Source organism: Carassius auratus, chromosome 32 (assembly GCF_003368295.1).
Source record: "Carassius auratus strain Wakin chromosome 32, ASM336829v1, whole genome shotgun sequence".
Classification (NCBI taxonomy): domain Eukaryota; kingdom Metazoa; phylum Chordata; class Actinopteri; order Cypriniformes; family Cyprinidae; genus Carassius; species Carassius auratus.
In genome coordinates this window covers 29,516,304-29,540,329 of record NC_039274.1, presented here as the reverse complement: position 1 = coordinate 29,540,329, position 24,026 = coordinate 29,516,304, and the positions used below count along the sequence as shown (strand labels likewise).

Here is a 24,026-nt window from a genome sequence, read left to right as displayed (position 1 = left end):
TACCAGATAAAACAACTGCTGGTCAGAGCGAGTTTGGTCTTACTGGAAACTGACTTGATTTGATGACTTGATTTGACTGACTTGATGACTTGATTTAGGTTTCAGATAAAATATAGCGAAGGATTGAATATAACATGATCTATAAAAGGATGTAGAGGTATACACACAAACACACGCGCACACATATATAACATCCCCGTGATTTTCTCTGACTTACAGTACACCGTTATGTGAAAATGAAGAATTAATGACAGGAGGCGAGAAGGTCTAGTAGCCGCCTCTGGCCAGTGTGTTTTGTGGCTGAACAGAATCACACAGAGCGCGCAGAACAGAACAGCGTAGTGTCGAGTGGAGTCAGTGCAGCTGAATGATTCAGTGCTGTCGAAAAGAATGAGTAAACGGGGCGAAAGGTTCACACAACAGTTGGAAGAATCCTAAGGACGTTTTCATCCTCCTGGATACCGGATTTTTCGTTCAGTTCACAAAACACGGTAGGTGTTTTAATCCACCGACGACATCGCTGAAAGCTGACTGCAGCAGATAACTGTGAGACGTGTGTGTAGGCTTTTTTCTGAGGATCTGAAAGTTTCTTCGCGGACATGGAGATGTTTGCGATGACATATCAGGATACAAGTTTTTTTTTTTTTTTTTTTTAAAGTTGTCTTTGGCTACCTTTGCAGTGCTAAATTGGACTAGACTATAATGTTATAAAAGATAAAATTGTTTGAAGAAATCAATTAGGCTACTATACTAACGACGTTTTTTTTTATTATTCTAACTTTTTAGTTGAAATGAATGACAATAATAATTATATGAGTATTACACATTAGGTCATATATGGGACGACCATTTATTGGAGATGAATTACAATATTGTTTACAGGTTTGATCACCAGGTAAACATTCTAGCCATTTGCATTGAACAAGGTGGGAGATGTCACGTGATGTTTGGGTGGAACCTAAATAATTCACAATGTGTTTTGAAGACGGAAGAGTATATTTTGTTTCCTGGAAGGAAGTCCGTGTTTGAGGCTGAAATGACTAGCAATCATTGCGGGCGCCAAGGGTTTTTACTTTGCTTTGCTTTGGTTAACTTGTGTAATCTCATTTGGCAGCTGCCAAACCTCACATATTCTCCTTGGGATTATGTTGTGCGTTTGAATTCAAGCCAGTCATATTTCTAATTTTCCCCTTTTCATACTGTTCCCATTGCCAGTTGTAGCCTAGCTGTTATTTTCACGTAAAGTGATCACAAGAAAATCATCATCAGGGAAGTTTACAGCAGGTTTGTTTGCTTCAAAAATATTTACAGTAAATTTCTTCATGACAAAAGTGCTTGTCCAACAAGTCTCTGAATTTGTGTGCATGCTGAATTATTATTATTTTTTTTTTATCAGATCAAAAAAGATCTCTCAAAAATGTAGTTGTAGATGCAAAAATGAAAAAAAGTGCAAAGTAAAAAAGACCAAAGAGCAGATGTTTCAGCAAATGCTTTCTTCAGTACTCATAAGGGGAAAAAAAGCAACAACACACTTATATATGCACAATTGCAAACTGTTGACAGCTGATGAGGGATAATTGTCATGCAACAATTTCTCTTTACAAAAAACATACAAGATCCATCACTTCATTTAATCCAGTCGGGGTAAATGATTTCTAACCTCTCTTTTTTTTCTAAACAGGATGATTTTGAAAACAAAGCCCAGAACTTATAAAGCCCAGAAAATGAAATGATTGGATGAAGCATTAAAAAAGTACTACTTTAGCTTAAAATGTTAGAGAACATGGCTTTCAGGGGGTTAGGAGCTGGCTAGTCTTAGCCTCAAACGTGACGCCCATGGACCCTTGGCTAAACATCTGATGCATATGGGTCACAAAAGTGGAAACACTTCAGGAGTGTCGAAGTCACCATATGATTGGTTGAATTCTACATGAATTCTAACATTTTAAGCTAAAGTAGTACTTTTTAATGCTTCATCCAATCATTTCATTTTCCTGTTAACTTTTAATCGCCCATTAAGGAAAATAATAACATTTTCAGAATTCAATAATTATTTGCCATGTTTATCTGATGTCCCGCTTTTGCTCAACCCATCCTACACAATTTCAGACCCATGTTCTTCAGTACTCCTTATACCCTTGCAATGTGTTGTCGTTCATGACACTTCGGTGACAAATCCCTGCTTCCAGATATCGACTGGCCATTTAAACTTAAGATAGATGTCAGGAAAAATCCCCTTTAAAGCAGCCAGAACCGTCATCCTCTGATATCTATTGCTATTCATCCTCTGGCTTTAGTTAAAGACAGGCAAAGCCACTTAAAAGAAGAAGTCGCGCTGGGGAGGAGCTGATTGGCAGGTGAGGGGCTGATTTGGAGGCAGTGGGATTAGACAAGAGTCTGAAAGAGAGGAGAAGTGAAGCTCAGTCAGAACCCGATTCCCTTTTGGTGAATAAAACAATTAAATGCATTTACTGGGTTGAGGAAAGAGGGGTGTGGAAGGGCTGATGTGCCAACACCAATACTTTTTTTACTGTGTATTTGCCGTTTACAGCATAAACCAATTGCATGTATCTCGAACAGAAACAATGGTTCTTTAAAATGGACTCAGACAGTTTAAATCAATTACACAGCCTGTCAGTGTCGAAAGTTGTTGGATTGAATCAGGGTTTGTGGCTAGCAGGGGCTGAGGAAGAGCAGAACAGCACTACATTAGTAGCACTCGAGTATCTTTAGTATATTAGTAAACCTGTGGTGCCAGTTACTGTACAGAATATGTCTACTGTCTACTTATGTTCTTTGGTTTTCCTTTTTAAATTTTATAATTATGGTTGAATGTCTAATGAAGAACTATATTGTGAGGGTTTGTTAGTTTTAATGTACAATGATAGATAAAGTATTGGTTCATTAAAAAATAAATATTGAAGGGATTGTAAGAGATAATGATTGATATTGAGGAAGTATTTCTGGCCACATGCAATCTGCAGAGTTGTACGTGCTTCTTTTCATGTCCCAAATTAAGAGACTTGTTTGAATTGAAATATCCCACATTGGCCACGTGGTCTTCCTCTCTCTCAATAACTTGTTGGTTAAAAGTCCTTTTATGTGTTGGATTATGCTTTTTCTTTGCTTGCTATCTGTCATTTACTTAGGCTCATGTTGCCTTAAACTTGAAAGAAAGGTGACCTTTCATTGCATTCCATTCAGTGAAAGTGAATGGTGACTGAGGCTGTCATTCTGCCTTTGTCTCCCTTTGTGTTTCACAAAAGAAAGGTTTTTAAGTCACCCAAAGGTCTGGAACAAAATGAGGGTGAGTAAATGACAGAATATTAATTTTGGATTTTTTTTTAATTTGAATGAAAGTGTAATTTAATGAATAACAATTCATAAATTCAACAGATGATGTCATACTGACATTTGTACTGTCATACAAATGAGTGTACTGTATATGTAATTTAAGTAAATTAATTTCTATATATGACATTTCAAACAAATTTGTCTAAAGCCAATAAACCTTTTCAACATTTAGACTTTCAAAAAAGACTTTGTCAAGCCATCTTTCAAAGTTTGCCTTGACAAAGCCTCCTATTGTAGTTTTAACCTACACTTATTGCAGTTATATTTCAGTTAATTAAATTCAGATTCAAATAGCAATTGCATTGTGTTTTCATTGTGATTGCTACATCAATTCAAAATCATGAATTTAATTGGAATTTAGAAAGCATTGTCAATTGCACAACCCCACACAATGCATCATGTCAGAGCATGTGCAGTACCCACCAGGCCACGTTTCCAATGAAAAAGAGATTTTTTGTCCAGGGCTCCACCTGTGAGCATTTGTGATGTTTCTGACTCCTCCATGATCAATGGCGACCCAGGAGATCCCGGATTTCAGCCTGTAAAGTCTGAGGCCATGCAATGAGGCTTCGCCCGGGCCCATCTGAAAAGCTTTTGATGTGTCCGTATGTGGTTGAGAATGTGGGTGAAGCTCACAGGTGTCTGTGTTCATTTGTACTTTCTGATGCTAGTTAGGGACCTGCACCATGCAGCGCACTGGCTAATTAGGAAGGAAAAGAGAGGAGACAAAATTTCATTTCACAATGGGACAATTCTGTCATTCCACGCTGCATATATGTGTAGACTGGTGTCTTTGTGGGGAATCACGATGAAGTATCCAGGGATATGTAAGTCCCACCTGTTCCTGTTTTTCAGCTGCAGTGCAGAGTGTTTGCCTGCATTCAGGTGTTACTTTGGTTTCAGAGCTGTATGTAATATGTAAGTGTATTTTGTATTCATTCAACATTAATATTATTATAGAGATAATATAAAACAGTACATATCATATATAATTTATCCTCTATCTAAACTATACTGTATATATTATCTACATCATAATTTGCTAAATCAAATGCGGCTAGGTTAAAATTCTTGTTTTATTAAAACAAAAAGGTATCTTAATTCCACATTCTGAAGTCATTGTTATGGTGGCAGGCTTCTTTGTCGATGTCTGCAGCATAGTGAACAATGGCCAGGTGGTGCCAGAAAGCCTTCTATCAAAAACGCTTTGACACAGCATATATGAATAATGTCGCTCCCTGTTTTCTTTGACAGACCTCTTTCAGTATGCACAAAATTAATTTCCAAGTTTCCAAGTGGTGTTTTTTTGTGTGCGTGTGTTTTGTACTGTTGTGCTCATAGCTATGAATGTTGCTTTGTCTAGGATTCAGCCACAACAGAACCGGATTGGAGTTTAATAATTTGAGATCTAGAGTTTTCCTGCTTGGGCCATATCTGGTCTCTTGGCATCTATAAAAGAGGCTCATGTTTGCTTTCAGATTATTGGGTTGTAAAAATGTTTAGACTGTTGTTTACATTGTACTGAAGTCTCCTTTTAAGACCCTAGTGATATTATTACTCCCCCCCCCAGTAACATGAAGGTTAATGTACTGGGACTGTTAGCAGGTGGAAGCTGCTGGGTGTTGAAAATGAGAACATGAGCCAGAACCGTGCTCTGTCGTTATATAACTGTGTTAGAGTTGCATTTACAGTAGCAATATATAAAATTTGTTTAAAAAAAAAAAAAAAAAAAAAAACTTTTTGGTGCATACTTTTGCTTTCATCGGTCATGAGCCGTTTTCATAAACTAACACCATCTGTCTTTCCACAAACCTCCTCGCTGGCTCAGTGATTTACCCAGCCTCCATAATTGTCCAGTTTTATGTAACCTGGAAATTTGAAAATGGGAGGACTTGCATTATCTCACAAGAATTTTTAATCTTTACAGCCTCCCTTTTCCCCCCTCACTATTTGCACTTGTTTTAGATTTTACATGTTTTTCTCAGCATGCAAGGCTAACTTGTTTAGCTATCAAATTAAAAAAAAATCATCTTTAATTCCAATCTTGCACCCCTTGTGTACCAAGGTTATGTTATTTTTTAAGAAGAAGCACATCCAAACTCCATATGCATGAAATAAAAGCAGAAAGAAGAGGATTAGGGGAGAGAAACTGCTCTCCACAATTCATTAGACATGCTGCTTTACTGCTGTTCACCATATCCTACTGTGCTCTAATAGAAACTGAGCTTCGTGTTGGTGAAGAGAGACTCTTTGTGATGATCATTAGGCCCAGATGGCTTGATTGTTGTAAGGGATGTGTTCACTCAAAATTCAATTTGGCCTGTACACACGCAGTGCAAACCAACCAATATTAGACAAGAAATCGCAGAGGTATAATATGGTAATGTAATTTCAGTCATATTTGAACATTGTGATGATGATTATTGATTTTTATGGTACTGTGGCCTTGAATTATGTACCTAATCTAATTTTTTGAATTTGCAGTCATGAAGTGGCATGAATTCTCTCCCAGAAGTCATTTAGTGGATAGATGCTGTTTGCTGTGAGGCTGTGTGAACTGAAGTCAGATCTGCTGCCTTTGACCAGTGCCGTAATAAATCACACTGACTCCCTCAGGACGTTTGAACATCTCAGACAATGAAACATTGGGAAGAAATCTGGCCATGCAGTAAATAAGTCTGAGAATCTGTGCCTTTTCCCATTAGGAACTGCCCCTTTGTCTTTCCAGGTGTCGCATGGTTGCTAATTCATTCTTTCCTAATGGAATCACTCAAGTAGAAAATGAAAAGTCTGTGAATGACAAGTTTTTTTAGTCTTTTCTCGTTCTGCAAACTCTGACCATTATGTGTACCACCTCTTGATGTAAGTGTTTATCTAAAGTGTCAGTGTAGGAAAGCAATGCTGCACTTTGAGAGCTTGCTGGAACATTGACTGCTATTTTGTCCCTTTGGCTCTAGGGGGTTGGATGCAACATAAAGAAATGGAAAATTTAGTATTAATGATAAGCAATCAGGTGATTATATGTATTTCTGTAAGTGCTATTTATAATATGTACAGAAGAAGAGAGAGTTTTTGTTTGATTTTGAAATATTTTTGTTCATTGTTAATACTGAATGAGAATATTCAGTAGGAATGGTGTGCTCTTACGGTCCATTTTACACATTTTACAATGTGTAGAGTCATTCTGCTGAATGATTTTCTTCTGAAGTGCACAAAATGTGTAAAATGCCTAAGCCAAGGAGGTCTATAATACTTGGACATTATCGATTGATTGAAGAAGTCTCTTACAAAGAAATGTTGTTCAGGGGAATGAATGTGAGTTTCATTCTTTCCAGTTAAGTTAAAGGCTGTGCATTTGCTTTTCTTTGTCATCATTTATAATTTAGTTAATTTATAATTTAGCAAAATTTATATTTTAAAAATTTATTTATTTACACATAATGCATAGCATAGCCTTCATCTCAACATTTATATTTGGTTGTGGAGCATTCCACACTTTGCACTTTGTTTGCATAAATTACAGAAAATACATTTTGGCTTTTTATCAGATTAATTAAAGTAAAAATTGACAAAACAATGGAAAACTGCTAATTAAAGCAAATTAAACCACACCTTTTTGATTTGAATGGCCATATTGTGACTCTGATTTTGTGAAAAATTAGATTAAGATTGGATTAATTCAAATAAATGTGCAGCCATAGTTGGTATATTTTGATGACGGAATGTAATTGCACTATGGATGGGAACATTTTCTCCCCTGAAATCTTTGTTTATTTACATAAATCGATGTCAACAGCTGGCTCACAAGTTGACCACCCCATAATGGAAAAGACTTGGTGCTTTTCTAATTCGTCCCTGGAAGTGTCTTTTATGATAGCACACCACCCACACTGAACCACTGCATTACCCAGTGACCTCATGCTGAAGGAATCATTGAGAGAATGGTAAACCTAATCGTCATGCTAGTTACTTGTGTGTTATTTCATCAAACATGCTGTTGAGTTGATAGAAGAGACCAGTGGGTCACTGACTGTAAATGTGCTGCATTTAGTGAATGCAAAGAGTATAGGGGTGTTAGGTCTGAGGAGATGAAGAGAAGGATTGTGAGTATTAAGTCCTCACAGGTGTGCTGAGTTATAAATATAAGGTTTAAAAAGTACATCACTCTAGGTTTGGTTTGAAGAATAAGATCAAAAGGTATCCCTAAACCAAAAATGATGACATAAAAAGAGAGAACTAGTCCTTCCAACAGTGGCCTGATTCTGTGTCCTGTCAGGAGTGTTTCTCAAACGGTGAGTGTCAGTTATATTTGGGACCCCAGGTACTGTATAGTAGCCGAATAGCTTTGTGCTCAGTAAGTGGATGGATATGGGTCATGATTGATTCCCTTTGCCCCTGCAGTACTGGAACAGACTCCAGAGACTGTGAGAGAAACCAGGCTCCTCAGTGTTTTGGACATGTACTTTTAAGGTATACTGCACATAACTGTGTCCTTGGGGTATAGAGTTTGGCATTCAGTTCTCCCTTTTCATGCCTAAGGTTTTCTCTGACACCTGTCATATGAAACAGCAGGAATGGAGCTTTTTTTTGTAAAGGCTGATCTGCATTTTACCATGTTTAACTCAGAGAGAATTGTACAGGAATGGAATCCTTACAAGCAGTATGGCGCAATTGTGGGATTCATCCTTAATTTATATTTCCTCCGAGCAGGGAAGGGCAACAGTGTCTCCTCTCCTCAAAACTGGATGAGAAAATAATTTATATTACAAAAATAACATACAATATATTTTACATAATAAAATACAGCACAAATATGAATAGATACGATTTGAAAAGTCTAAAAGTTACGTGTATTTATAAAGTAACACTGTCCGACACCTGCAGATAAAGTTAAAGTGGAGGCTTTCCCTCCCTTCGGTCTACTGACTTGCAGGGGTGTCAATCTCAAATCCTGGAGGGCTGGAGCCATAATTAAAAATGTCAAAATATAACATGAAATGGCTGTCAGTTTTTAGTGAGCATTCAGCTTGATTTTCGTGTGTGTGACAATGTTTGTGACAGTGCTTTTTTGTGACGATGACCCGAAAATAAGTTGACTATTAAAAAGAACAGCTGAACATTAGTTCATTTAGGTTATTTACACTAACTCGGCCCATCAAAGTGTGATTACAAAGTATTGCAGAAGACTTGTTTCAGTAACTGTTCTAGTGGCGCAGATGGTCAAGAACGTGTTAAGTCATTTTTGACGCGATCGACAAGGGTTTGTATCCGCATTCTTAGATGGCTGCATCAAATAACATTGAAAGCCATGGAAGTTGAGTGTAAAGCATATGATTTATTTCCCAATGAATGAACAAAATTTCAGTCTTTTGATGGATAGGCTGCTTACATAATTTTTGGCAAATCAAAATAAAGCTAAAAATGAAAACAAATATTAGATGAAATGCTTAAATCTTTTGAAACACTAAAATATTGCCTTGGCAACTGAAATAAGTTTAAACTGAAGTACTAAAATTAAAACTAATGAAATAAAGTGAGATTTAAAGGGGTCCTATTATGCTTTTTCAACTTTAGTTAGTGTCATGGTGTGGTGCGGGAGAGAAGCACGTAAAACAAGGAAGATGATTATACAGAGTCTTTAATAATCTACAGGGGTAGTCCATAAGGAGAAGGCAGAAAGACACATACACGTCATCAAAACCAGACAACTAAACACTGAACAGAATGAAACTTATAAGGGGAACGTTAATGAGCACAATGACAAGACACATCTGAACATAATGACACAAATCAACACTAGACAGAAACTAGGTCACACAGAGAGCATGAGGAATGGAAACATATAGTAAATATATGTGATAGTTCGCACCCCTCCCAGAAGGTGCGTCCTCACTTTTTTTGTCTTTATTTATGTTATGGTATATAATTCTGTATATTAAATAACAGAAAAAGAGATTTTCTTCAGTTGAGCTGCTGACATGTTTTCTGCCTATTTGAACTGAATCAAAACAGTCAGATTCACTTTTATTAAATTATACTTTGAATTACCATTGTAGCCCTTATGAAAGCTGGAAACAGGTCTTGGTAATAACTGCTGGTTTGTTTATCACAACTCAGATGAGTTAGTCATCACACCGTGTTCCAGCCATGGTAACGTTAATGTGTCGCTCTTTCTCTATCATCAGTTCTCACAGTTTGTGCAGCATGGGAGGCTGTGGAGCCCTCAGAATTGAATTGATCCTGGGTGATGTAACTCTGCAACAGCTGGAAAGTTAGTACAGACAAAGATCAATATGGTCGGGGAGCAGAATTAATGTTCTGGAAAATGTGTGGTTTGAAATTTTGTTAAAAATATCAAACTTCTTTAGGAAAATGCATGCATTAATTTAAATGTATGACTTAAATATTTTTTTTAAATAAATAAAAATTATAAGTTTTTTATTACTTTAGTTTTTTCAGAATATATGTCATATATATACATTTATTTACAGTATATATACATACATAGAGAGAGAGAGAGACCTCAGTTTCCCGCAACATTTTATTGGTCCTCTATTTTCCTCTGGGTTTGTTTCCATGGAAACAGATGAACGTTTCAATCCCTTAGCAGCATGCCCTATACGAACTCCCCACCATGGCTAATCTGCTCTTGATGCTCTGTGCTCAGAGGCTTCAGGTTGACAAAGAGTTTTCTACACAGTGCATTGAGTACTCGGGACGCAAGTGGCTTATATCGTTTCAGTTGTGTGGCCTCCTAGTTGATAATCAGTGTGTTAATGATATTCTGTTTCTCTGAAGAATTGTGGATGTGAAGCATCCTCTAGCTTGAAGGTTAAACTGAATAAACTGCTTGTGAGGGCCTCTGGAGAAATTAGTTTTGTGAATGAAGACATTGTTCATTCATATTGTTCTCGAAGTCATTGATCAGATTAGAAGAATGAGGACTTTGTCTTAGTTGGATGCTCTTGTTGTTGCAGAAGAAATCCAAGCAGACATCTAGCTTTTCACACTAGGAGCCCTAAAAGCATGTATGATCACTCACTATTGAAGAGAGTTGAGAGTAGGGGGTCTCAATAAAGGTATTTTATGAGTAACATTTGAAAAAGTGTGCCATACGAAATAATGACTTTATTTTATGCACATTTATCCACAGTCTCAGAGAAGAAGTTTGAAGCAGGTCTCTGAAAAGCATCACTCTTGCCATCAACTGGAAGGGAGAGACAATTACAGGTACATTATGGTATGGTGATTTTTGATTATTTTTAATCATGATATCAAAATCAGATGGCTCTTGCCACTGAGGTCAGCATGCAAATTAACATTCACTTGCTTCTTATTTTTAAACCCACATTTAACCCTGGGAATGCAGTGTTTGTGCATCACATCCACTAATGCTGCCTACAACCATCAATCTAAGGAATCGTGTTTTCATAAAACCCTCATCATCTACCAGTTGCTATTTTGATCTTGGTTTCACAGTGTTACCTAATATAATTTAGTATACTGTCCATCTCCTTTAACAGTTTCTTGGAAGTATCAATAGTTTATCTCTGATGCTTGACAAGCCATATTGACAGTATAATGATAAATGCTCCTCTTAATCATTTAAGCTGGCATGAAATAGAAAATTGTTACCATCTTTTCTTCCATATAGTTTAGTATATTCAAGTGAAGTGGCTGTTTGAACAAGGAAAAACATGTAGGGCATGACTTGATTTTGCCTAATGGGAATTATGCTGTTGTTGTTTTCTAAGAGTATGCCTTTAATGCGAGGAACAGGTTGCTGCAGGAGAAGGATTGAAACCCGTCTGCCTGTTAGAATCTTATTAAAACATATATATATATATATATATTTTAATAAGAATTGTATATTTATACTTGACTTTAACCCTATAAAGCTTACTGTATTATGTGTGCTGCACAAATTTATGGTCCCTAAATTATCAACAATATCTAAACATTGCTGTTGTATGCAAAGTTCAACATTCCTTCTGTCCTCTGACTGATAGTTCAGAAAAAGCAAAAGGCCATCTTATGTCATGTCAGAACTTATTACTTTTTGCCCATATAAATTACCACATCTGCACCAACTTGTATATTCCAGCTCTGTTTGGGCCGCTTAATAAATGTTTTTAGTATGAATAAAAGTATGAGCTCCATGTGTTCCTATATTAGATTAAATAAGCTATAAAAGCCTGATGTATCAAATATAATAAAAAATAATGAATTTTTAAAAATATGTTTTGTCTAACGTTTCAATAAACTGTTCCATTATTTACAGCTACAGGAACATTATAATATATGCAGCTTCAGACATTCCCACACTGAACAAATGTCTTCTTTTCATGATGAGTATGGTGTGTGTGTGATGGTGTGTGTTTTACTAAATTCAGCCGCTCTGAGAATGTACAAGAGGAGCAAGGGTAAATTTAATCTCTGCATTTGTATGCCATAAAATTTTCCATTGTTAACAATTTTATTGTCTAGTGCTTTCCACTTCCTTCCTTTGGAAGTGCAAAAATGTGAAGGAGCCTGAACTAAAAAAAATGCGAAGGAACCTGAACACCGGTATACTAAACTTTCTCAAAACAGAGGCTCAGTGTGAAGTGTTTTAACACTATTCTGCATTGATTCATTCATGTTATTGTTGGTATTTAGAGCAGATGATGCAAGAGTAAACTATTTGTGAGAAGGTTTCCTGCTGTTTTTTTTTAAAAAAAAATTTTTTTTAATCACTACTTCTCCCTCCAGCTTTACTCTTTGTTTTTTTTCTTCTGGCTCCCTGAGTCTGTCAAACCTTATCTCAACAGGGTGCTAACAGACATTCAATATAGCTAATGGTAAAGTTTTTCTTAGCATGTTCATGGGTTTCATTGCTGAAAGCCTGTATTTTTGTGGTTACATGTCCAAAATGGTGTCTGGTAATCTCAAAGTTTATTAAAAAGCAAAACATTTGTGAATATAAACCTGACATTTCCTTGTTTTCAAGGAAACTAGACACCCATCCAATCTCATATACATGTTTGTGTCATTCTCAGCATGTCATTGAAAGTACTAGATGTATTTTGGCAGATGTCTTGCTCTCGGATTGTGACTGGTATCCTTTAGAGACAGAGAAGAACAGCACAGTTCATTTGTTTATCAGTTAGCAGATAGCACTCAGTTACCCTCCAACACTAACACCCTCTTTTCCTTTTAGAGTAATTAGAGCTGGGAACATGGTAACACCCAGTGGATGTTAATGGTCATCATTTTTGGTACTCTCTCCATTGTCATAGTGAGGATTTTTGGATAAAACTAGAAAGTTTGAGAAAGAGCGCACTACTGTACATTTAATTTATAATGCATTAAAATTAGGAGAAAAAAAATATTACCTTTTTTTGTGAAATAATTATCTTATTTTGGACTAACACATTTACTATATAAAATCCCCCTTTTCAAAACTAAATTAAATATTTTCCATAATAACTTTATTGGCAGGTTTATCAGACACGTAGTTTCTAGTCCTAAGGAGAGCCACCATTAAGAGTCTATGTTTTGTCCTGAAATATCCACCATGTTTTTGTTGTTCCTTCCTTACAGCATAATGCTGTTGACTTCTGCTAAAAGATTCAATTCACAGATCTCTTGTGTATTTTAGGGTCAGTGTTTTCTGTCAAAACACATCATGTGAAGGTCATAGCATTGTGGATCAGAGTAACAGCTCCTGAATACCAATGAGAACATGGTAGATTAAACATACACGAAACAGTATGGAGAATTTGTCATCACATCAGGAGGCTTTATACAGTTTAATATAGTTGAATTCAGCATTTAGTGTAAATTAACCTTGTTTTCAGTTTTTTTAATCCATTTTATTGTGAAAGATTCATTAGTTGTTTGTGTGTGTGTGTTTGTGTGTGTTTTGGTTTTTGAGCTTATACTTTTCAATCAATGTTATCTTGACCTTCGGGTGAAACGACAGAGTTCTCTCTGGTGATGACGGACTCATTCATTTGATCCACTTAAAACCTATCTTTAACTTACAATTGACTCCAAACTCATATTCAGATCTGCCTTCATCCACTCACCAACCGATGGAGAGAACCAAGTTCCCGTCCTACCTATTTTTTGTTTTTCAGTAATCTGTTTAACTCAGATGTACATTACGGAAGAAGATCAGCCACTACTTCTGTTACAATTTCAATTACCATAACAAAATTCTATGCATGTGATTAATATAGTTCAAATAATGGTGATTCATAGTCTGAATAGACTGAAGAATCACTGTTTCTACTGTGTGCTTGGCATGAATCTTGAGAAGGACGAGCTTTATCTCATTTTAAGTTATTTGGTGCAGTGATTTTTCATCAGAGGTAAAAGCAATAGCCGTTTCCCCTCAGTTTAGGGACTTGGATAAGAAGAGTGGGAGGAAGAAAAAGCTCCCCAGGGAAAAAAATCTTTATTAGGTCTCAGTTCAGGAATTTATGCCTCGTTTCATCAAAAGGACTAGATATAGAGAGGCCAGTACATCTAACCATAGATCCTGTTTTGACAATGTATTTCAAAGAGTGTGACATTTAATGTGGTTTTATTATTTTTAGTTTCTGATCATTATTTAGCAAAGCAACCCTCTACGAATACTTTGGGAATGTAAACGTTATTGGCTAGTAGATTTTTTAGTTTAATTGCCAGAATTATTTTACACACACACACACACACACACATACACACACGTTTGTTTTTGTGAAAAATGGGGACATCCCATAGGCGTAATCATTTTAATACTGTACAAACTGTATATTCTATCGCCATTCACCAACCCTACCCCTAAACCTAACTTTCACAGGAAACTTTGTGCATTTTTATTTTAAAAAACCCATTCTGTATGATTTATAAGCGTTTTGAAAAATGGGGACATGGCTTATGTCCTCATAAGTCACTCTCTACTTGTAATACCTGTGTCATATCCATGTCATTATACAGAGTTGTGTCCTGATATGTCACAAAAACAAGAGCACACACACACATACTGTCCTAACTTTTTTGGAATCGGGTTTGTATTATTACATGTATTTTCAGTGCTAAAGTATTTTAAGTTCAATATATTTCACTGAAATCAGCCTCTTGCTGGTACAGTTATGAGAAATTTAAAAGCATGCTGTCTGGTTTATATCACTAAGGGGAATGCAAATCTGTTAAAAGGTTGTCTTTTAAAATACAGTATACAGTAGATGGCTTATTTTTCAGTTGATTTCTGTCAATATTATTCTTAATAGTAGCCAGTATATTACACGTCTGTCAAACATTTTTCATCATATGCTGAAGTATCTAAAATGTTTATTGAATGTTTAGAAACAAATCTTGATAAAAAAAAATACATAAAAAAACTAATACTGTTATTTGTTTGTAATGTAAATGAGTGAGATCTTTATAACAGTACAAAAATGCATTGAATTTAATTATCAGTTGTCACTATACAGTATATATCCAAAATAATAGCCTACAAAATGATAATTAAATGCTTAGATTTATGATCTATAAGCTAGGTTTAGTTTAGTTGTTTTTTTTTGGGGGGTGGGGGGGGGGGGTTCCTTTCCTGTTGCTTCAGAATTATACTACATTTTAGAAATATACTAAAAGGCCTTTTACTTGATAAAGTACAAACTATTAATCAGATGAGAGAAAGCTTGTAGCAGATTGTGTACATAGATTTTTCAGCAAAAAATTTGATCAAGTTTATAATTTAGAGACCTCAGAAATTTGTGCATTAGATACGATGCAGTACACTTTATATGCTTAATAAAAGTTCAGACTGGACCACTTTGGCAAGTTACTCGAGTTTATTGAACACAATTTATCTTTTGCGGTATGGTTCTTTATGGGGGTTCTTGCTCCCAAATTAATAAACATACAAGAGTTTAAACATTAACCCCTCAGAACCATCAGCATAGAAATACATGGCGATTTAGACACTTAATAATGTGTCTAAAAGCAGTGGTAATGTTTGCTTTTAATCGTGTAAATGTGGCCGTGGGACGTCTATCCTGTAGCTTGGTTATGAGGATGAGTGTCTCTCAGCAGTGAGGTCCATGCCATCCAGTACTTGGAAGCCTAAGTGATCTGAAACAAAGAGATGACAACCAGAAGGTGCACTGTAATATGCTCATGCTTATAATGGGGAGGGAGGGAGGGTTGCAAGATATTTGAGCATACTTATCGAGCAGTAGTGCCACGTATATATGCCCCGTGTCTAATAGGAGAATGGTAGTGATTGGAGCTATTTGACTGCTGACCGCATCAGCTGGCTGCAGCCTATACCTCCGTGGCCTGACTGAACAAACGCTGGGCTCGATTTTACCAAGAATTAGAAAATATGTCAGCATTCATCCTCTTGTAAACCTGTATGAAAAAACATCCTTGGATGCCTCTGACTTTCATGGTATTTTCCAAGAAAGAAAGACAAACTTGTTTGGAACAACACCGAAAAAAAAATGTTTAATTCATCCAATTAAAAAAAAAATTAGGGTAATGATTCACATCTCTATTTATTTAATTTGAGCCAATGAAAAATAACTAACTTCCCCTAAGGGCAGGATGTTTATTTTTCATTGGCTGAAGTTAATTAAATAGAGATGTGAATCATTACCCTACATTGTTTTAATTGGATGAATTAATTTTTTTTCAGTGAACATGAAAGTGAGGAAATGATGACAAAATATATATTTTGTAACCATATTTGTTTATTCTCCCTGAAGCTGCCAATAAACATACTTTACCATTGTATCATAATTCAGGCAATAGTTTGTTGGTTGTATGGTATTCCTTTTTTATTTCACTTAGCTTCAGATTTGCTGTCTTTTTTGCTGCCAAAATGGGTGTTGCAGTTTGTGACAGGGAATCGGAGAGAAATGTCAGAGGCAGTCTTTTAGTCTGACACCCCACTTCCATTTTTAATAGATAACTGTGACAGATCTCTAATGACAGCAAGACTTCAGCAAATGCAGTCGGTAGGTGTGACATCCTTTACCAAAATAGAGTTAAGTGTATAGTGAGGAAACATGGTAATCATTCAATCAGAAACATGTATCCTAATGTTATTATTCGTAAAGCAATTTGTACTTCCAATCCAGAAAAAACCTTCCAGATGGAAAGATCTTACACCAATGCTGGATCTCATGGGTCAGCTGAGACAAACATGCACAGATGGTTTGAAGAGCAATGTCCTCATGTTACACGCAAATAGCTTATAACAAGTTTTTACATGCTATGTGAGGAGTGGATGAAGAACCTCCATACTGTTTCTCTCTGAGCTGTACCACCCAGTTGGAGGCTGTCTCGTGATGGATGAGTGCGTCGAGAACAGCTAGATGCAGAAATCATAGCTCAATCCTGCCCTACTATCTCCTCGGTCATGGACTTTCATCTACTGCTCTAAAAGTGCAGTGTTTTTTTTCCCTCTTCAGTTCAAGAGGTCCTTTCTGCATGAAACACAGATTTTTGGGTGCTTTATGAGTTCAATGAGCAAATAGTGTAAGACTGTGAAATCTGATATGTAGATATTTGAGTTTTAACTGAACAGAAGACAGCTTAGTTCCTGTATCCCGGTTTAATTTGTGCCATTTAATAGTCAATCTGTTTTGTAAAATCAATTGTAAAATGTTTGCTTGTTTTCAAAAAAAAATCATTAATCTGACATAACATATCTTCTGGTTTTAAGAGTTCTGATTGTCCTTGCGTCTGCACTGATTAACCACAGTATAAAGCCACCTTCCCATCACCCCCTTAGTGTCTGGTCTTGTTGTTACTTCTCACGGTAACTTACCTGACTACTTACCTGATCTGCTCTTTGATCCCTTCATCTTCAGTCATCTGCTCAGCATTCCCGATTCCCCATGAACCTGCAAATCAAGCACTGTGTTACTGCTCAGCTAAGTCTCAGCTCAGGTCAAGTATTGTTATCCACTTTCTCTGGTCCCGTCTGCCCTGGAACAGCTGTATGGAGCTCGCATTTTCTCAAATCTGGACCTGTGGTTACAACCTCATTTGAATCCTGGAGGGTGGTGAATGGAATACGCCATTTGTTAAACCATCTGGCCACTACGGATATTAGGTTATGCCTTATGGCCTCTCCAACTCAGTCTCGGTCTTCCAAGGATTCATGAATGAGGTGTTCCAGGAGTACCTCCACTGCTTCATCGTAGTGTACATCGATGACATCCTTGTTTTCTCACAGAACCTGACCAAACATCACCACCACGTGAAGAAGGTCCTTCAGAAGCTGAGAGAATACCACATCAATCTTAAACTGGAGAAGTGAGAGTTTCACCATAATTCTATACAGTTCATGGGATATGTCATCAACCACCATGGCATTCAAATGAGTAGAGGAGGTATAAGTCGTCAAGGAATGGCCACAACCAAGCGCCATCAATGAACTTCAACAATTCCTGGGCCTTTTCTACTTCTATCACTGGTTCATCTCCAATTTCAACCAAGTCTGTGCACAAAGCCTCTTAAAGATTTGTGTTGTGGTTATTTACCTGTGTTGTCTCCTTCTGTGTGCTGACACTAATCATAAAAACAAAAAAAGCCATGGAAACTTTTTAGCGAATATTCAGTCTCCACCACTGACCAGGTCATAATATATGAAACATAAACATGGGCATGCAAACATCACTGCACTGTGCATGCATGCTAGTATTTTTATAATCTGATTAAGATATACACCATGCATTGTAAATTAATTAAATAATGTACGAAGATACAAACAAAAAATGTACGTAGACCATTAATTTATCTAATGCAACTTCTTTTGTCCATTATTGGAATATCTGGATTGTTGTGATGAGGTTTAAAGACCTTGATAATAATTTTAAAAAAAGGTCAATATGACTGTGATAATGGCCTTGAGATGTTTGGGCTGAGCCTTCGAACCTACTAAAGTTGGTGGTCTTAATGTAAGAAGACTGATATGTCCAACCATCCTCCTTTCCACAAACATACTGGACAAATAAAATTGCTCACTTACCTGCAAGTTGACTGAGTTTAGCAGGGCTCCCGAGGTCCCTTCCATTCCACCACTTATAACACCTGACTGACTCGCAGTGTTGCACAGGAAATTACTTTTAAAAACCAGGCCGGGAGGATTATTGAATTATGCCAGAACCGTTCCGTGAGAAGAGAGGTGGAATTATTTTCCGCCATGGCATCTACAATCAGCTCCCGTGAAATCGGCCAGCTGTTCAGAGCTATTTTTACAGGGACCACAGCTGCAGAAGGCTAGACGAGACACTGGCCGAGTCCCTCTCTTATTATACACACTACTGCTTCACCTGATCCCAATGGTCAGTGTTTGAGGCAGTAGCATTGTCAAAGCTACCTGTGGCAGGTGAGCTCAGGACCCAATGCTCTAATAAAGAACTGTACCATCATTAACCTAGATTCCCCTAATGGCCTGTAATTATAGAGATTGTATTGTCAGCAAGGGACACTTTAGCTCTTCAAAGAGGGAGCACTTACCATCAACCTCATTACTCTAAAAACACGTGGAAAAACAAGTATTCTTTATCATCACAAAGCTGAAAAGCGAGATATCGATAGCCAGAATCGAATTTGTCCAATCACTTTGTTGTATTAGCACACTCTAATAGTATATTTGTACACTGTGCACCCTGCATTGTCTCGTAGCAGAGCAAAGGGAAATATGCATCATTAAAGTAGCACAGGTGATGGAACATCGTTTGAAAACACCGGGAGCATATAGGTAGAAAAGAACTAGAGTGGATGAATTTCAGAGAAAGACTGGAGCGCACAGCTTGCGGTCTGGAGTGCTGAAAGGAGCCGTTTATTTATCCGTCTGAGGATTGCTCCTGGTGTGAAGATGAGAAAATGTGTTCTCCAGCCAACCTGATGGTGTTTTTTTTATAGCCAAGCTGCCCGTTTTCAGTACTCCTCCTCCATATTTCTTTTCGCAAACAACTCATTGTGTACATCGAGTCAGCATGTAACATGCATGAGCAGTCAGTGCGAAATGTTTTGTACAGAGAAAAGGCTGTGAATTTTGTTTTACGTCAATCTTAGTTGTTACATTTCCAGGCATATGATTACAGGAGCTGCCAGTCATTCTTTGAGCTACACAATGCTGCATTATTCATCTGGAGCGCCTGAACACAATATGTCTGTCAATGTGTGTTTTGTCAATGCCAGTGTATTATTTAAGTAACAAATTCACAAAATGATCTCACTGAATGAGCTTAAAAACACAAAAGCCCCTCAGTCACAACATTGACTCCTGGACTTGTCTTTAAATGGAACATGTGACTTTCGCATCTCCTGTGCAGTAACAGCTCTCTTTGTTTCTTATGATGCTTCCTCAGGGGCAAGGAGAAGCTTCAGCAAGAGGCACAAGTATGGAGGGGGACTGTCTCATTTGCATCAAGTACCTCATGTTCATCTTCAACTTTTTCATTTTTGTGAGTGCTCTCTTTCTCTAAAGGTTCCACAAGGGGGTTTGAAGTGATGCCATTGGGGAACCATTTTGCGTTCTCCAAAGAACCCTTCTTTCAACAGTGTGAAGAATATTTTAATAATTCAAAGAAGCTCTTCCACAATAAAAATGAAAATTTGAATGTTCTTAAAAAGGTTCTTCATGGACCTATTGATGCAGTTAAAGAACATTTTTTTTTTATTTTTTAAGCGTAGACCATTGTTTTACATACCATAGGCTGATAAGATCTGAATTTAAATACAGCATCATGCTAGTTGTGTTTGTTTCAGACTGACTAGGAGTGCAGATTTGCTTTGGTTGGAAGTGTGGGAAGAATCTGTTTACTTTATTAAATTGAAAACCTGATGAGATGCAGGTGCAGACAGAGTTCAAAAGAGTCTGAATGAAATGTTAACATAACAGTATGAAAAAAAACCGCACTGATCTTGCGCCAATGTGACTTCATTTTGCTCATAACCACACTGCAATTCCTTTGTTCTCAAAGGTGTTTTTTAGCAGTATTATTAATTTCTCTCTTCCATACTATTGCTGTGGAAAAATGTGCTGTTCCATAGAAAAACTGAGCATCAATCATTATTTGATGAGCTCAATATGTCTATATCATAAAATCATATTTTGTGTTTACATTGTGCTGGGATCTATACTAAGCCATTTTGTCCTCCTTTAGCTTGGAGGTTCATTCCTTCTTGGGGTGGGAATCTGGGTGTTGGTGGACCCAACAGGTTTCCGGGAGATTGTGGCAGCCAACCCTCTCCTGTTTACAGGAGTCTACACAATTTTGATCTTGGGCGGCATGCTGTTCCTGCTGGGATTTCTGGGCTGCTGCGGAGCCATACGAGAAAATAAATGTCTTCTACTGTTTGTATGGGATTTTCTTTCCTACTAGATACAAAACTTTTTGATATCTGTCAATATTGGATATTTATTGTAAATGCCCTTTTCCCCAATTGTACAATTTAAATAATTTAATGCTCGCTTAAAATCAATCTTTAAAAAGTAATAATAATTTTAATAATTTAATAACACAATGTAATCTTTAGCAAATATTTTTTAACGAAATGTCATATATCATATATATATATATATATATATATATATATATATATATATATATATATATATATATATATATATATATATATATATATATATATATATATATATATATATATATAATGCAAATATATCATAATGCTTTTTTTATTAATTTAAACAGAATAATATTCATTTTAAAATAGGCTATAGCATCATAATAATAACTGGCTTCTCAGTATCAGCTAGAATAATATTAATATTGTGAATTCCTATTCATATTTGGCCATCTAAACTACTTCACATCTGATTTAGATGCAAATGTCCTGTTTTTCTTCCACAGTTCTTCATGCTCATACTCATCATATTTCTGGCAGAGCTGGCGGTGGCCATTCTGGCATTCATTTTCCGGGAGCATGTGAGTATTATTCTAGCTGGATATCATCAAGCCATCTGTAATATACCTCTGTTCTCACTACTACTGTCTATCTGTGGATCAGCAGCTCACCAGAGATTACTTCACCAAGGAGCTGAAAGTACATTACCATGGCACCAATAGCACTGATGTCTTCACCTCAACATGGAATGCCATTATGACCACAGTACGATGACATACTGTAAAAAATATAGCACAATAATGGCTTTAAAGACATTAAACTGTGTATTGGTGTCTTTATAGTTTGATTGCTGTGGGGTGAACAGCGCTGAAGACTTCGATGATCAGAGCCTCTTCAGACGGCTGAACCCCAGCAGACTAGTGCCAGAGGTTTGTTGCCAGAGGAAAAATCTGATGATGAGCAAGGAGGAGTGTCTCAAGGGAATTATGCCAATCCGTATCAAGGTCAGCAATGAGTTTACTACAAATTAGTAAATGATTGGGAATGAATGTGCAACAAGAAATGCATCAGCAAACTGAGAAGGAAAAAGGATGAAAACCAAAATATTTTTAGAAAGAACAATGTGGTATATGACCCTCTCAGTGTAATAGCTCTCAAAATCAATGATTAATATTCTAAATCATATACAGTATATTCTTCTATTAGTATACATTAACCGGCCACTTTATTAGGTACACCTGTTCAACTGCTCGGTAACACCAATTACTAATCAGCCAATCACATGGCTGCAACTCAATGCATTTAGGCATCTAGATGTGGTGAAGGCGACTTGCTGAAGTTCAAACTGAGCATCAGAATTGGGAAGAAAGGGGACTTTGAACGTGGAATGGTTGTTGGTGCCAGACGGGCTGGTGTGAGTATTTCAAAAACTACTGATCTACTGGGATTTTCACACAGAACCATCTCTAGGGTTTACAAAGAATAGTCAGAAAAAGAGAAAATATCCAGTGAGCGACAGTTGTGTGGACGAATATGCCTTGTTGATGTCAGTGGTCAGAGGAGAATGGCAGACTGGTTAGAGTTGATAGAAAGGCAACAGTAACTCAAATAACCTCTCGTTACAACCAAGGTATGCAGAATACCATCTCTGAATGCACATCATGTTGAACCCTGAAGCAGATGGGCTACAGCAGCAGAAGACCACACCAGTGTCACTCCTGTCAGCTAAGAACAGGAAATGGAGGCTACAATTTGCACAGGCTCACCAAAATTGGCCTGGTCTGATAAAAAATTGGCCTGATCTGGTCTTGATTTCTGCTGCCACATTCAGATGGTAGGGTCAGGATTTGGCGTAAAGAACATGAAAGCATGGATCCATCCTGCCATGTCTTAACAGTTAAGGCTGGTGGTGGTGTAACGGTGTGGGGGATATTTTCTTGGCACACTTTGGGCCCCTTAGTACCAACTGAGCATCGTTTAAATGCAACAGCCTACCTGAGTATAATTGCTGACCATGTTCATCCCTTTATGACTACAGTATACCCATCTTCTGATGGTTACTATGTCACAAAGCTCAAATCATCTCAGATTGGTTTCTTGTACATGAAAATGAGTTCACTTTACTCAAATGGCCTCCACAGTCACCAGTTCTCAATCCAGTAGAGCATCATTGGAATTGGTGGTGAATCTGCAACAACTGTGTGATGCTATCATATCAGTATGGAACAAAATATCTGAGGAATGTTTCCAAAACCTTGTTTTAGAGGATAAGAATTATGGCAATTCTGAAGGCAAAAGGGGGTCCTACTTGGTACTAGCAAGGTGTACCTAATAAAGTAGCCAGTGAGTGTGTGTATGTATAAACATGATACACACACACACACACACACACACGAGTAGTTATTAATAAATGATGAGGAATTGAGTATCCACTGAAGCAGCATCATTTTGTTCTCTCATATTAAAATCTGTACTTCTTTGAAACAGGGCTGTTATTCAGCAGTAGTGGACTATTTTGAGACATACATCTACATGGCTGGAGCCCTTGCTATTGTGGTGCTGACTGTTGAAGTAAGGTTATGATTTAGCTTTCTAATAAAGTATGATGTAATAATTTTACACTTATAATGTGATGAGGAATTGTTTTTCAAGAAGTATGGGTTGTGATCGCCACCTAGTGGAGAGAGAAGTTGATTTACCATGAAATGTGCTTCTAATAATAATAATTATTCATAATTATTATAATAAAAATAATAACAACAATAATGTTTAATTTATATAGCACCTTTCCCAAGTTCAGTGTAGTAAAGAAGTATTTTTAAAACAGTATTTGCATTGAACTCTTTGCTAAACTCTATTTGTTTTTCTTTCTCTCCCATCAGCTTTTTGCCATGGTGTTTGCTATGTGTTTGTTTAGGGGAATCCAGTGATCTTAACATGCTGTACATTAAGGACATTTTGAGAAGGAAACACATGACATGGAAGACATTTTTAAGTAAGAAAAAGAAGAAAACACTTATATATCTGCCATCTCTATGTTGTGGTGTTGGAATATCTGAGAATTGCCAAAATGTATCATACTTCACAGATAGGAAATAGAGGCACTTGTGAAAAACAAAAGCAAGAGTCATTCATAAGTTAAGGATGGCATCTCTGGCAGTCCTTTAAGGTCAATGGAGGACACCTTGCACTGATATTTGGTTGAATATTTATGGATGACAAAAAGACTGATTTGTACCAATGTGTTTTACCTTTTATTTACAGCACATTGTTCAGCACTTCTTCAGGAGAAAAATAAAACTACACTGTGTGAA

The 24,026-nt window shown here is 36.8% G+C and overlaps 1 protein-coding gene across 4 annotated transcripts; it reads left to right on the top strand.

Annotated features, from left to right (window-relative positions):
* The first annotated feature begins 239 nt into the window (after window positions 1-239).
* LOC113052045 (tetraspanin-18-like) lies at window positions 240-24,026 on the top strand. Of its 4 annotated transcripts, none has more exons than XM_026216322.1 (9): window positions 240-491; window positions 10,508-10,584; window positions 19,713-19,808; window positions 20,511-20,705; window positions 21,219-21,293; window positions 21,376-21,477; window positions 21,555-21,716; window positions 23,200-23,283; window positions 23,595-24,026. In XM_026216322.1, the coding sequence occupies exons 3-9, from the start codon at window positions 19,746-19,748 to the stop codon at window positions 23,640-23,642; spliced, it is 729 nt and encodes a 242-aa protein (XP_026072107.1). In that variant the 5' UTR covers window positions 240-491; window positions 10,508-10,584; window positions 19,713-19,745; the 3' UTR covers window positions 23,643-24,026. The 4 variants fall into 4 exon arrangements, with proteins under 4 accessions (XP_026072107.1, XP_026072105.1, XP_026072106.1 ...); XM_026216320.1 differs by having other exon boundaries at window positions 241-491; window positions 10,508-10,594; XM_026216321.1 differs by having other exon boundaries at window positions 242-491; window positions 10,508-10,594; window positions 21,379-21,477.